This window comes from Diabrotica virgifera, chromosome 1 (assembly GCF_917563875.1).
Source record: "Diabrotica virgifera virgifera chromosome 1, PGI_DIABVI_V3a".
Lineage (NCBI taxonomy): Eukaryota > Metazoa > Arthropoda > Insecta > Coleoptera > Chrysomelidae > Diabrotica > Diabrotica virgifera.
Genome location: NC_065443.1, coordinates 106,531,515 through 106,548,027, shown reverse-complemented (window position 1 = coordinate 106,548,027; position 16,513 = coordinate 106,531,515). Strand labels below are relative to the sequence as shown.

Below are 16,513 nucleotides of genomic sequence, written 5' to 3'. Positions count from 1 at the left end.
TAAAGATTATAACCTAATTCCCTTATTTTTAAATCCTTTGCTTCAATCCTATCCTTTGTCTTAGAATACACATTTAGGTATTGGGTATATGTTTTATGTTTGTCTAATAACCAATAAAAATATAGTTTTTCTTCGACCGTTTAATATTATGCTCATTATTCACTATTTTTGAATAGATAATAACACCCATTACTTTACTCGTGAGTAATAATTCATTACTCACTGGCTGAAGTTACTCACGTGTCATTACTCACGAGTTGAAGTTAGATTCAAGTGGTGCATGGAACGTTTAATATACTTATTATTAGCAAATAAACTTACTTAAACTTGTTTATTTAATAAAATAATCATTCAAATTTATATCAACAATTAACTTCGAAAAATGTTTAAAGGATTTTTAACGGTAACAATGGGTTAGTATATTGTTGACGAATAAATTTCAACATTTGACATTTTAAGATTGACGTTATTAAAAGGTAAACATAAACATTTAAGTACTAATTCCGTAAAAGGGATTGTATTGGGAGCAAACGTTCTTTTTCATGTAATTGCCTTAAAATATGTCTTATTTTTAAAAGCCACCGCCATTGTATACCGTGACACTAATGACAACTACTGTTTCATAAACTCAAGAAGAGTAATAATTCTAACAGTGTTGCCATAGTTATATGAAATATGTTTTCCTATGAAAAATAAAATCTTTCGATTTTAAATAATGTTAGTAGTTGAAAATTATATTCGTCCACTAATCCAAATAAAAAAGGTCGTAGAAAAAGTATAGTATTCTATTCGCATGTAATGGCTACGGCTCGTGTCGCAAACTTCATCATCGTGAGTAATAGCCATCTTTACATGCTCATGTGTAATGGCTACGGCTCGTGTCGCAAACTGCATCATCGTAAGTAATAGCCATCTTTACATGCTCATGTTACATGAGCATGTAAAGATGGCTATTACTCACGATAATGAAGTTTGCGACACGAGCCGTAGCCATTACATGCGAGTAGAATACTATACTTTTTCTATGGTGCAAGTATGACGGATACGAAATGAGCCACGTAGCGGAGAGCGCAAGTACCATCTTCAATGTGAATGTCATCTAGCGATTGTATTGGTTAAAAATCCGAATCATAATGAAGCTCATTATGATACAGATAGTTAAACCATAATTGCTATATTAATGTATGAGAGAAGAAAAAATATTAACCTAATGTGAGCATTAAAATATCCAGAAGAGTTGAAATTTTGAAATTTATAAATTTATAGTTTTTAATTTTCTTTTCAATATAACTGGTCAGATGCAAGTCATTGATATACTTATTCAAAATTAGGTTATTCATCTCTTTTTTTAATTATTGAACTCTTTTAATGGTAACATTAAACGTAAAAATATTTATAGCCATCCATTTATCTTAGCATATTTTTAAAAATATCGATTTATTATTGAAAAAAAAAACTAATATTTTCTAAAATAGTGAGTAATAAAAGGCCATGACATATTTTATGTATTAATTACTTTGATTTATCTGACGTAAGATTTAGTAATTAATAATCTCATTAGAAAGCTTAATATTATGCAAACTTTACAGAAAAAATTAAACAAAAAATAAGTCAAAAATTGCAATATTTTAATAAAAATCATGATGGAATAATTATTATCTCCGTATTGCTTATGTTTTTGCAAGAAAACTGTGCTTAAGGGGGTAGGCGCAAAATCTTGGTCCAATGCTATTTAAATGCATTCATTTTTTTTCTAATCCTGAAAAAACTAATACTTATTTTTGAAAAATTTAAACGCAGAATGAAAAGTTACATGATTACCGAGGTCCGAAAGTCCCTGAAAACTTCTATAGTGTTTATTTTAATAAGTTATAGGGGTGAAAAAAAAAAAGGAAATTTAGTGTGATTTTTAATTTCTAATATTTCATTAAAGAGACTTTTTGTTTATTGTAAGGCCTTTCGGCCCTCCGTAATAATGTAATTTTTCAAAAATATTAGTTTTCTCGGGATTCGAAAAAAATGAATGCATTTAAATATCATTAGACCAAGATTTTGCGCCTACCCCCTTAAGATAAACACATTGAATAACTTTTAAACTAATTGATAACTCACTTATAACATTTAACCACATTTTTATTACTGTAAGAATCAACTTTCCATGCAATATCAAGGTTGTTGGTTCATTTTAGGTTCATCTTAAATATACAATAGGTATTATTGAAAACTAAAAATTCTTAGAATTTCACAGTTTTCTAAGCAACAAATTAGTAAATTAACATTAAAAAATTGTAGTTTTAAAACTTTAATAGTATATTATTCAACGAGCATGTAATGATGGCTATTACTCACGATGATGAAGTTTGCGACACGAGCCGTAGGCGAGTGTCGTAATTCATCAGAGTGAGTAATAGCCATTACATGCGAGTAGAACACTATACTTTTTCTACGACTTTTTTTATTTTAATTAGTAAGAAATATAATCGTCAACTACTCGAGATTTATCTTATATTAATTTACAAAAATACCTAAATGCTATTTACTCCTAGTACGTGGCTGAATAATTGGTTGCCTACTTTTACCAAATTCTTATTTATTGTAAAAATACAACAAGAAATAGTCAAACCAAGTTCTATTCGTTTCCGAAAAATTATAAACATAAATTTGTACCTACTGTCAGTGAATCTAATAAATAGGAAATGGCTATTGTAGGTGGACGTATTACGTATTTCATAAGGTTACAATGTTTATTTACATTTAACTATATAAACCTAATATAATAATATAACAATATATATTATGTTATAACATATTTAACACAATATAACTTGAAAAATAAACACAATATTATATTACATAGTTATAAATTCCATTTAACACAAACAAATTGCGCTAATGTCACTGCCACTAAAATAAATGATAAACGTTAAAATTTTTAGTAAACAATATATAAACGTCAAAAATATACTGACATTGTTACAGTTAAAATTCTTAAAAAAATTTCGAAGTTAATTATTGATATAAATTACAACAAGTATTGTATTAAATAAACAAGTTTAAGTAATTTTATTTACGGTTTATATACGATTAATATTAAAAATGGCATGCGCCACTTGAATCTAACTTCAGCCCGTGAGTAATGACCTGTGAGTAACTTCTGCCCGTGAGTAATGAACTATTACTCACGGGTACAGTAATGGGTGCTATTATCTATGAAAAATAGCGAATAATGAACATGTTATTAAACGGTCGTAGAAAAACGTGTTTTATTAAATAACCATCTCCAAATTCGTTGAAACTGCTTTACTTTTTACTGGTAGACGAACGTTCTTTAAATGGTGCATTTTTGGCTCTAAATTGTTAATACTTTAAAAAGACCACCGAATCCACTGCAGGAAACATAGAGGTTTGGGTTATAGGGACAGAAGTCCATAGATCTCAAAAAATTATATATGTGGGAATTAATAAACAAAATCATAATACGGATAGTAAAATAATACTGTGGAAACGATACTATCAAGATTTCTTTACTGACATCAGACAACGATTTAATATTAAATTTAATGTGAAATATAGGGACCGGCCCAAGTACATTAACCTTCCGATGACCAACCTTTTTTTGTTACACGGATGACCAAGGGGGAAAAATGACCCCAGGTCAAAAATGTCAAAAATGACAATTAACAATAAAATGAAGTTTTTTTTTTTTTATTTTTTTTTATGGCATGGACTTTATGTCATTCAGCCAGTCACAACATGAGTATTAGCGTCATGTGTAGTGTGTATGTTGAGTAAGTGTCTTGTTACTTTGCAAAGTCGACGTCATTAGCGTAAAACTACTTAGAATTACAGATAATAGACGGTATTTTACTAAACATCAACTTCAGAATATATTTTTTATTCGTAAAATATAGGGAATTTTTTTTATTTCAAAATATGAGGATATCTAGAATGATATTAAAGTTAAATAAAAAAATAATGAGTTAAAAATTGAAAATACGTTTGAATTTATTAAAGAAAAACCTACGCTGGGGTCACAATTTCCCCCGCTTGGTCATCCGAAGGTTAAAAAGAGATTGAATCCACCCCCAATAGCATGCTTGTATCAACACAATACCAATCTCGCAAGTTCTTCAGCCGTGAGGTTCTTTTTCGTCCGGGACTGCATTTGCCTGCTATTTTTCCTTGCATAATATTTTGCAGCAATCTATATTTGTGACCTCGCATTACATGTCCAAAATACTCCAGCTTTCTCTGCTTGATGATTTTTATAATCTCAGTAGTTTTACTGAGATGTTCTAGTATTGTGGAGTTTCGAACCTTCTTCACCCAGGAAACTTTTAAAATCCTTCGATAACACCACATTTCTAAAGCCTCAAAGCGATTTAGATCGATTTTATTCACAGTTCAGGTCTCGACACCATAAAGTAGGACCGAGAACACGTAGCAGCGAAGTAGGCGGATCCTCAATGTATTTCAACGATGAAATAAAGAAACTGAAATGATTGTTTATTACAAAATACTTATAATTAAAAATTATAAACAAAAGCATCCTGCAGTTCGACTAGCCACAATTTCCATTTTGTTGATTTGCGCTTCGCAGTATTCTAATATGTTTAGCAGTACATTTAAAATATATACTACCTTACACAATTTGTTGGGTAATAATATGCCGGTTGAGCATATGTCCATCTGCGTCAAGGTAAGAGCTTGCTGTGCATTACTGATAAGCGCATATACGGATTCTACTTTGTTGTATATTTCGTATCTAAAAAATTAATGTTATTATTAATAATTAATATGGTCATTTCTCCCCCCTGTGGCTCAATGGTAAGAGAACCTACCATTCGATCCAATGGTTGTGAGTTCGAATCCCAGCTGGGTAGGAAATTTTTGTTTATTACTTATTTACTTAGTCCTAAGCCTTTCTACTTTTAGGTGTAAGGCTGGTGGAGTTGAGTTTGGCATTGTAGTCTCCATGCTTTCCGATCTTGCGTTAGCTTTCTTGCTCTTTTCAATGTCAATCCCTTCTTCTCGACTTCTTTCCTGATTTCATCTACCCACATAATTCTTGGTCTTCCTCTTTTGTTGTTCCCCTGCACTCTCGTTTCGAACATTCGTTTTGTTAGCCTCTCGTTCGACATTCTACACACATACCCGAACCATCTAAGTTTTCCCTCTACTATTTTTTCATTGATTGGTTCTAGTTTTAGGTTTTGTCTAATTGTTTGGTTTCGTATTTTGTCTGTCCTCTTTCTGTTTACTATTTTCCTCAGGAACCTCATTTCCATAGAATTGACTCTGGATTGTTGTCTCCCCGTCAGTGTCCATGTCTCGCTGCTATACATGATTGTTGGTCTAAGTGCTGATTTAACGACTGCCGTTTTTACTTTCTCCCGTATCTCTTTTTCCCTAAAATGTTGTTTTCATAGTGTTAAATAAGCTTCCTGTTCGTCCCATTCTCTCGTTTATTTCCATGTCTTGTTTACCATTTGATTCGATTATTACTTCTAGGTATTTAAAATATTCCACTTGCTCTAGTTGTTTCCCGTCTAATTCTATTGCGTGTGTCTACCTCGTATTTGAAATTATCATCGTTTTTGTTTTCTCTGTATTAATTTTCATATTTATGTTTGATAGTTCTTCTTCTAGGATTTCAAGATTGTTCTCTAAGTCTTCTCCGTTTTCTGCTATCAATACCATGTCGTCTGCAAATAGTAGCTCCGATAGTTGAGTCCGTTTTATTTGCCAGTATTCTGTTAGTTTTCTTATTCTTCTCTTGGCTTTCTTTATTCTCGGCATCCAGTACCACTGAGAATAGCAGTGGACTCAGCACGCATCCGTGTTTGACGCCTTGACTTGTAGTAAATTCTCTGGATTCCTCGTTATTGGTTCTTACTGTATTTGTATTATTTTTGTACATATCCTTTATTGCTTCTATTATGTGTCTGTCGACTCCCCTTTCTTTTCGTGTCTTCCATTCGTCCCTTCTTCGGATTCTGTCAAACGGCTTTTCCAGATCAATGAAGCGCATATGTATCTCTCTATTCTTCTTGATTACTTCTACCGAGACCAAATTCTGAAACTTCCAACAAAGGGAACCAAAGTTCGGAAATCACCAGAAGAGAAGACGAGTATGGACAGGATTTGGAAATCTAAGTTGGATACTTAAGAACCGGAAAATACTTCAATACTTGAGGATCAAGGTGTTTAACCAGTATATTATTTCTATTATTCCTATTATGACATATGGCTGTCAAATCCGAACCCTGACCAAGGTCAATATGAATAAACTACCCACAATCGCAATGCTAGGTATATGACTGCTAGGTGAACTTACCTCCAAAGATCTTCTGGAAAATCTATGCACGTACACATAACATCTTTTTCCAGTGGTACAAGATGCTTTTCTACTTCCAATAAACTATTGTAAATATATTCAAGAAGACATTCTGTATGTTGCTGAGATGTTTTACTTTTAATAATTCGTCTATCTATAGGTAACAACTTACGTTGGTTAGCACAACAGTTATCTAACAGTTTGTTCACTGCTTCATTTTGACATTGAAATCTTTCTTGAAATTCTTCTGTAACAAATTCCCATTGAGAAATTAAATATTCTAGTTGTCTGAACGTTAAAGGGTTTTCAATGGGATTACTAGAATTTAATGACATATTGACAGGTTTTACGTTTTTGTACTTTTGGCATCTACCTCTTCTTCTATTATTTTTCCTGGATTTGCCATTGAATGGGACTCCATTTCTTTTGACGATTCTTTATCAGCCACTTCTGAACCATGTTTTTTGTAGCATCTTTATTGATGCCACAGACAGGATCTGGTCCTACAACAGTTTCTCTCGAGCCTTGTTTTGCCAACAGATCTGCTCGTTCATTCTCATGCAACGAATCTTAATGACCCGGTACCCATATTAAAGACACATTATTATCTTTTGGCAGGTTGGTGAGATCTTTACAGCTCCTCAGCTGTTTTGATCTCATGAGTGGGTTCAACCATAGATTCAGTCAACTCAGATAGACAACTCATCTGCAGTTCCAGAAGAGTCGCTTAGCACTGTTGGTTATATCATTAGTATGAGTACTCTTATTGAGTTTGGAATCCGGGGTTACCCATAAATAGTTGACCTCATTGGTTCTTTCCAGTTCTAAAACAGGCTCACTTGGAAGCATTCATGGAGAGGGTCCCTATCAGACACCAGTGAGGGTACACTATCTAAGTACTTAATGAAGGACATATCGCATCTGATCCGCAACAATACTGGGAAATTTTCTTCTAGTTGCTATTACAATGTCGTCTGTGAAACCCTGGACCCAGATTACTTAAACGCTAAGCCCATGAATCAGGCCATTAACAGCTATGTTCCATAATGATGGTGACAATGCGACCTTTAGAGGGCACTCCTTAGTTGCCATGGGATTTATGGCACCTTCATACGCATCAGTGGATATTATTCTGCTCTGAAGCATCCGAATAATCCACCTCCATGTTGTGTTGTTGATTTGCTTCCTTATCAGTGCACTATGTATAGACTGGGAGTATATGATGAAAGTATTATCAAATACACTTATATCTCTAACCATGCAACAATGATACAAACTTTCTGATACAAACTCCTTTCGAGTTCCGACACCAGATTATGCAGGGGGCTTTTTAATAGGGAATATTTGAGAACATATATTGGAAAATAAGTCCATGAGACACTAGGCAGGAAAAGAAAATAAGAAGAAGAAAAAAATTACGACAGAAGCAACCAGTAAACATTGTAGAAAGAAATATACATAACGGAACTAGTCGACAACAGTCGGCATCTGCAAACCGTTAATATTTAAGATTAAATATTCTCCGGATTCTCTATGTAAATTCCGAGAAGACAATAAAAAGTCTACATATCAAATGAACCATTTTTTATGTGACTGAGAAAACTTACATAAATCTCACCGTACCACAAATACTTACCAGTTTATATATTCAAACTTTACGATTTTACACATTTTACGATTACTTTTATACCAAAACAAAAACTACAAATTAAACATTAGTCAAATTAAAAAAATATTCAAAGACAGGTTGATGTTTTTTAATGGATCATGATAGGCCAGTAAATCATCGTTTTGGAGTGAAATTTTCCTTGTCACTACTAGGCGAGCGGCAGGCACCCCCAAAATGATCAGGTACTAACCACGGAGAGGTGAATTGCCAATTTTAGTTATACTGTATGTTTTTGATGGTGCTGAAAACGAAAATGAGGTTTATTTTGAAGTTTATGTGGGGGAACATTGTCAAAATTGCAATTTTACCCTAAAAATAAAAAAAAAATGAAATCACGTTTTTTTGCGTTTACCTCGCTACAACTCTGTTCCATTTTAATATTTTTTTTCTGAAATTTTTACAGTATATAGCTCTAACATTTCTAACGACGCGACGTGACGAGGGTACCTGTTTCAAGCTTTCAGTACGCTTTTTTTTTCGAGATACTGACCATGGGTGGTGAATGGTTAATTTTGGTCTTACATTATATTTTTGACGGTGTTGAAAACGAAAATGAAAATTATTTTAAATTTTAGGTGGGGGAATATTGTCAAAATCGTAATTTTACCCTAAAAATAAAAAAAATGAAATCACGTTTTTTTGCGTGATAATTTTTTGGTCCATTTTAATATTTTTTTCTAAAGTTTGTACAGTATAATATATTGGTCACTTTTCTGAACAGAATGGTATCTGCTTTAAGCTTCTAGTCTTATTCTGGTAAAAGTTATTAATTTTTTAAAGTAAAAGATGCAGATTAGTGAATTGCAAAGCTTAATCGCAAAAGTTGAGTGACGAAATTTGAAATTTATCATATTAACCACGTTTATGTTAAAACATAGAGTACAAAGAAGTTTTTCTGGAAAGTTTTAGATACAAAAGTTTTATAGTAAAAAAAAATGGTGCAACTTTTAATATAGATATAAATCCCCAAAATAACGCTTATTTTTCGAGATACTGACCATGGGCGGCGAATGGCTAATTTTGGTCTTACTTTATGTTTTGGATGGTGCTGAAAATGAAAATAAGGTTTATTTTGAATTTTATGTGAGGGAACATTGTCAAAATCGCAACTTCAACCTAAAAATGAAAAAAAAATTAAATCACGTTTTTCTACGTTTAACTCGCTACAACTCTGATCCATTTTAATATTTTTTTCTTAAATTTTTACAGCATATATTTCTCACCTTTGTGAAGACTACGAAAACTTTGTTTGTTTGTTGTAGATTTTCAGTCTTTTTTTCAAAAAAGACCAAAATTAGCCGTTCACCACCCATGATCAGTGTCTCGAAAAATTAGCGTTATTTTGGGGATTTATAACGTCGATGTTAAAAGTTGCACCATTTGTTTTCTATAAAACATTTTGATCTAAAACTTTCCAGAAAACTTTTTGTACTTTATGTTTTAACAGAAATGTAATTAAAAATCTAATTTTCACACTTTGTCAGTCAACTTTTGCGATTAAACTTTGCAATTCACGAATCTGCACCTTTTAATTTAAAAAATTCATCTTTTACTATGATGAGAATAAAAGCTTGAAACAGGAACCATTGTCTTTAGAAAGGTAAGAAACATATACCGTACAATTCTAAAAAAAAAATATTAAAATTGAACAGAGCTGTAGCGAGCTAAACGCAAAAAAGGTGATTTCATTTTTTTATTTTTAGGGTAAAATTACGATTTTGACAATATTCCCCCACATAAAACTTAGAAGAAATTTCTTTTTCGTTTTCAACACCATCAAAAACATAATGTAATACCAAAATTAGCCATTCACCACCCATGGTCAGTATCTCGAAAAATAAACATTATTTTGGAGATTTTTAATGTCGATATTAAAAGTTGCACTATTTTTTTCTATAAAACATTTTGATCTAAAACTTCCAGACTTCCACTTCCAGAAAATTTCCTTGTACTCTATTATTATTTTATTATATTATTATATATATATATATATATATATATATATATATATATATATATATATTTTAACATTAATGTGATTAAAAAGCTAAACTTCAAATTCCGTCACTCAACTTTTACGATTAAACTTTGCAATGCACAAATATGCACCTTTTACTTTCAAAAATTCATAACCTTTATCAGAATAAGACTGAAAGCTTGAAGCACATACCGTTGTCTTCACAAATGTTAGTACTATATACCGTAAAAATTTCAGAAGAAAATATTAAAATTGACCAGAGTTGTAGCAAGGTAAACGCAAAAAAACGCGATTTCATTTTTTTCATATTTTTAGGGTAAAATTGCGATTTTGACAATGTTCCCCCACATAAAATTCAAAATAAACCTCATATTCGTTTTCAGCACCATCAAAAACATATAGTATGACCAGAAATTGGCCATTCATCTCTCCGTGGTCAGTACCTCGAGAAATAAGCGTTTTTTTGGGGATGTGCCGCTCGTCTATACGGATTTGCTTAAAAAAGAGCGGTTCCAGGCCTGTCGGCTGGAGAAAGAGAAAGGGTTTAGTCGGTAGGCGGCTCGTGATACAGATAGGACGGGCCGAATCTGACACACATGGGACACCTTCCCAGACGGTCTTGAGAAGATTCCCACCTCCCCCCCCCCCCAAAAAAAAGGTGGTCGCATAACACTGAGGAACAACTTAGAAGCCTTTGAACTCTGGTTTTATAGGATAATCTTGAAAATATCTTGGAGACAACCCACATTAACAACTAAAATATCCTGAGGAGAATAGGTACAGATAGAGAGCTGTTAAAGATAATTAAAGTTAGAAAAGATAGCCACCTGGGACACATATTGAAAAACAAAAAGTACAGCCTCACGCAACTGATCATCTAGGGGAAGATTGAAGGAAAACGAAGTCCCGATATGCGCCAGTTGTCATGACTTAAGCATATCAGAGATTGGACCTGCCTTGGTTCAACATCATTGCTTAGAGTCGCATTGGACGAAGAGAGATTTTCACTGTAGGAACCTCTACTAAAGGAGACAGCACCACAAGAAGAAAGTTTTTTTCTGCTGTATTTCGACCATGTTAGTGTTTCTTTGGCTCCTTTTGCGGCTACCTTAGTTCCTTGTGGTAATCGTCGTAGTTGTACAAGGGTTCTATTTATCCATTTCCGGATTTATTTTATGCTAACTAAATTAGAAGCATTCGAATTGTGGTGCTATCGACGAATCCTAAAGATATCGTGGGTTTTGTACACTTCCAATGAAGATGCTCTCCAAATGATGAATTCAGAACGTCTGCTCAAAAACATAACAAATTAGAGGACCTAAATACCATCTACTTCGCGTTATAATACAAGAAAAAGTAGAGGGAAAGAGATGAATTGGTCGAAAGAAACTTTCATGGTTGCGTAATATTAGATAATAGCAGTGGCGGCGCGTGGCTTTAGGGACAGGGTCGGCAAGGTTTTGTCTACTCAGATAGGTATGCCATCTAATTAAAAAGCTTCAATTTCGTAGGAGATTTTTGCATTTTGTTTTTGTTAATTTTTTTTTGTTTTTTTTTTTAGTTTTTCCTATAAATTTAGAACCTAAACCTGTTTATAAATTAACTCTAGTCTATATTGTTTCATTGTAAAATGTATTATTGCTTTGGAGAGATTTTAAAAGTTTTTTTCTATTGACATTTGAGACAAACATGACGTTCTCTCTTGTTTCATGGTGTTTCGACAATACGTTTTGACACTTTTGAGACAAGAGAAATCCCGTTCATTTGAGGCAGAATTTGCCCACATTTGCGCACAATAATTATTTATTCATTTCGGGAACACTTTGTTGTACCTAATGAATTGCAGTATATAAAATTATACATATTTTGTAACTTATCCCACCTTCCGAAAATATTTAGATCAGCATATAAAACTGTTAATTCATTTTCTTATTTTATTTGATTAAAGAATGATGGATAATTTTTAATGAACTTGTCTAATAGATATTTTGAAAATTCTTTGGCGTAACTTTTAAATTTTGAATCGTCAAAGAGGTAAATGACTTATGATAGTGAGTAAATAAAGCGGAAGTGTAATAGTTTTAACTTTTGCCTGGAGACCATACAATTCAGCGGGCATCAAGGCAGCGCCGTCATAAGTTTGCCTTACCAATTTATTTTTGATAACAAAAAATTTTAATCTGTCCTTTAAAACACCAAAAATATATTCTGTCTTATGGCTTCTACTCACGTCTGAAAACCTAAAAACCTATCATAAATATTAGACGTAACGCGTATCGAAGAACAATTGATAATTGTGAATGACATGTTACTTCTATCAGTAGTTTCGTCTACTTCTACCGAAAAGTATCAAAATGTAACTACCAATTGATTCTTTCATTCTGTGCTGTTTTAGGTACGCCGCTAAATTTCTTCGAGTCAGAAAGTAAATTAGAAAATTCCAGATCGTATTTGTTAAACAATTTTGTTTGTTTTTCTGAAGCTATTTCCTTGTGGCATTTTTATGATTAATTATTTATATGGGAAATAAGCCACAATTAAAATGAAAAAAATAATTTTATTAACGTTTCGACTTAATTAAATTTTCGAAACGTTAATAAAATTATTTTTTTCATTTTAATTGTGGCTTATTTCCCATATAAATAATTAATCAATTTTGTTTGTTCTCTATAATTACCTTGATTTAACGAATGCTCCGATCCATCCTGTCCCCTAAATAGTAATTCCTGGCAACTTAAAAAATTTCAATATCAATAAATAAACGACGTAAAACTACCTATTTCATAATTTTATCCCGGGCGCGCTAGCAAGGTACGTGGCTAGGTGTGTGCCTTGCTGCCGTTTGCAGATACGGGGAATGTATAATTGGTTGCCTATCGGCTAATATTCCATAGCTTCTTATTACAAGCAAATCGTCAATCTGGGAACGGCTTGCCGAGATGGGTTTTATAATACGAATAGATGAAAGACTGACAAGTGTGTACACACTTGAATGAATAAAGGAAATGAAAATGTAGTATGTCAAAATGTGTAAATAATTTATTTCTTTAGCTGAGCGCTTTCGACATGAACGTCATCATCGGAGCTAATGGTCAAATAGTAAAAAGTATCGCCACAATTGAGGTGTAATCATGTGCATCGTATGAATATATATGTGATTTTTAATTGCAAATGCTAACTTCTTTGTCCTCCGTACAACACCAAACAGTAAAAAAACAGAAAAAACGGCCACATACACGTTGCAGAAAAACATAAAAACTTTTTTCATACCATGAAACCATTTTCATACCACTTGTTTGGGCCGTTTTTTCTGTTTTTTACTGTTTGGTTTTGTACGGAGGACAAAGAAGTTAGCATTTGCAATCAAAAATCACATTTATATTCATAAGATGCACATGATTACACCTCAATTGTGGCGGTAGTTTTTACTATTTGACCATTAGCTCCGATGATGACGTTTATGTCGAAAGCGCTCAGCCAAAGAAATAAATTATTTACACACTTTGACATAATACATTTTCATTTCCTTTATTTATAATAAGAATTCACACAATCGCAATCGGGTGCATGGCTAGGATCATTAATTTGAAAAGTCTCTTACGCACAGCGCACAGGGATCACTTAAGGTATCGGATCGATCGAATTCTTTTAAAAACAATTAATAAAATTTAGTCTGTATTATCTCACAGATATTTTTTTATTTCACAGAAACGAATATCATCAACTCTGATTAAATTAAATATTTAAAAAAATCTAAAATTTGTCTATAAATTTGTGGGTCGGCACTGCCGACCCTGCCGACCCTGCCGACCCTGACGAGCCGCCACTGGATAATAGTGTGGTTCCAGGGTAGAAGCGTTATTTCGCGCAGCAGCCAATAGAGAAAAGTTTCAGGAACTTGTAAACATGTTGACGGCCAACGTCTGAATATTGACACGGTACTTAAAGAAGAAGAAGGATTTATTTTGATCATATGTTTTTTCACCCCGAGAAGGGGTGCCTTTTACCCCCCCCCCCCCGCCCAAATAAAAGCAAATAACGGCACAAGTCTAAAAGTATAGTGCAGGGTAGGAGGAACCTAGAACCAAATTTTCATGCAATTCGGTAGTGACACTGAAAATTACACGGTATCGCCGTATTAGACGTTCAGTCACTGACCTACAAAGGTAAAGGTCAAGGACATCTTAGACGCACTTCTCTCTCGTTTCATTCTTAATTTTTTCCGTCATATCTACTCATAAAAAATAAATTGTTTTAAAGCCTTTTAATATTATGTACATATTTAACAATCTCGGTGTTTACTCAATATTACATCAAGTGAAAGGTAAATATTTGTACAATATTGTAAACAGATTGATAACTATCCCAATTTCTAGGATTTACAGTCCTATGCGTTGGGGTAAACAAATTAGGTGATATTTATATTTTGCAAACAGTTATTAGTATCCGTAAATGCAAATTTATTAGAAATATTTGTAAATAAAATAATTCAAATACTACTCATAGTATAGACTTATATATTATCATAGAGGGAGTGTCATTCAGAGCGAAGTGACGACACCATCTTTTTTATTTGGCTCAGTGCTGTTTGCTGTTTCACTCTTACGTATAGTAAAGCTGCGACAGTAGTCCTCCCCTTTCGTGCATATATTCACACTTAATGTCATCTTTGTTTCTCGATACAATGTGCTAGAAAGAGATAGCACCAAACCAATCCAAGAGATCTTGTCGTCAGGAAGCGCGGAGGGTAGGCTCACTCTATGTTAATATATACCTCTATCTATGATACTACTCGAGAGAGAATTTGTATAAAAATGTTGCTGCATTTCCTTTTGTATTTTAGGAATAATAATATTTTTTCTATTCATCATCATCATCCAGACTTCTGCATCCAAAGTTAAACATAGGCCTCCCCTAATTTTTTCTATAACTGACATCTTCCATATTCTTTTTCTTCAGGTGCCATCTCCGCTACGGAGGTTGGAAATCATCATAGCTATTTTAATTTTTGAGGCAGTAGCTCTAAATAGTTGTTTTGAGCTGCATCCAAACCATTCTCGCAGGTTCTTCAGCCATGAAATTCGTCTTCTTCCGATGCTTCTTCTGCCATCTATCTTTCCTATCTCTTCTTCTATCTTTGCTTGCATTATAACTGACATGATATGTCATAATTTGCCACTTCTTGTCAGTTGTTGCTGACGCGTCGCAATTTATACCGTAGGGGAGCCCAGGATTTTGACGTTTATGACACCGATGGGATACAAACATTAAGACATCGACTTAATGTCGACTACTTTTTAATATACATATAATGTAACAATAATGTAATTTAGAGGCTTTTACACCTGTTGAAGTGGCTAGTTACAATTACTTGTACACTTGACGTTCACACTGATGATGATCAGTTAGACCGAAAACGTTTTGTACTTCCACTCCCTTGTGGATAAATTTTAAGAATAGACTGAATTGTTTTGAATTAAAATGGGACGCCCATGGGCTGATCACAATTTGGTGCCAGTTTCTTTTTACTACTCTTTTATATACAAAGATGAAGTATGTACATTAGAGCCCCTTGTTTCCATTTTTCATTACTTTTTCTTGTCATTGTTAGTTGTAGATTAGTTCTTAGTGTTAGTAGCTCATTATACAATTTATTTTTTTTATTGCTATTGCTGTTTTTAACAAAAGCTATAAAGTATATGAATGGAAAGTAGGCCTTTGTCGTAAATCAGCTAAAAGAAATTGCATTGGAAGAAAAAGCAAAGCGTTATTTCTCAGAAATATTGAAAGCTGTATTATGACTAATTTACTTCTATCTCATGTAGATTTATTGGCATAAAATATTAATTTTAAAGCAAAAATATGTTTAAAAGAATGTGTGTGTACTTTGTACGCACGTAAGAAGTTATATTCTATCATATGATTATATGATTATAAACGAAATTAATATACTTTTTATTTATATTTTATTTAAATATTAAACTAATTTATACTTACTACTTCTCAAACATTTTTATTAAAACAGTGCCAAAAATTAAAATAATAAAAGAATAAAACACACACAAACACATTAAAAAGGCCACAAATGATTTCTGAACATTAATTGTCGAATTTTTTTTAACTAAATACGTGTTTTCTGAAAATAAAATTATATAATAAATATACTTACAATCATAAAATGTATAAAAAAATAAAAAAATAAAAGTTTCTATTGGGATTCGAACCAACTTACCAGCGCGGCTGGTATTGGCGTTGTATTGGGGTTCACTCGCATTAAACGCTTCGCCACGGAGACAGTGTGTCATTATGTGCGAAGATCGACTAACTAAACGGATTAAACTTTTGACATTTTTGAATTATGTAAATCAAATTATTTTGATTTTGAATTGAAATGATTTAGAATTGAAAAAATACAACAAAACATAGAGTAAGAAAACAATATATTAGGTGAATATTGATAGAAATTTTGATGGTAATCAAATTATGTAAATAAAAGTATTACATACTATGTATTTTGGTAGGTTCAAAT

At 32.6% G+C, this 16,513-nt stretch overlaps 2 protein-coding genes across 2 annotated transcripts in view; one reads left to right on the top strand and one right to left on the bottom strand.

Annotated features, from left to right (window-relative positions):
- The window catches only part of LOC114325448 (protein Wnt-7b), a 444,311-nt gene that overhangs the window by 10,420 nt on the left and 417,378 nt on the right, over positions 1-16,513 (top strand). The gene's annotated exons all lie outside the window — the stretch shown is intronic.
- On the bottom strand, positions 4,494-6,688 carry LOC114325449 (uncharacterized). Its single transcript, XM_028273522.2, has 2 exons — positions 6,338-6,688; positions 4,494-4,765 (listed from the first exon to the last, which is right to left on the bottom strand). The coding sequence occupies exons 1-2, from the start codon at positions 6,670-6,672 to the stop codon at positions 4,534-4,536; spliced, it is 567 nt and encodes a 188-aa protein (XP_028129323.1). The 5' UTR covers positions 6,673-6,688; the 3' UTR covers positions 4,494-4,533.

Coding starts and splice junctions, on each gene's coding strand:
- LOC114325449 (XM_028273522.2), bottom strand. CDS start 6,672: ATGTCATTAAATTCTAGTAATCCCATTGAAAACCCTTTAACGTTCAGA. Junction 4,766..6,337: donor TTTCCAGAAGATCTTTGGAG/GTAAGTTCACCT, acceptor TTAATTTTTTAG/ATACGAAATATACAACAAAG.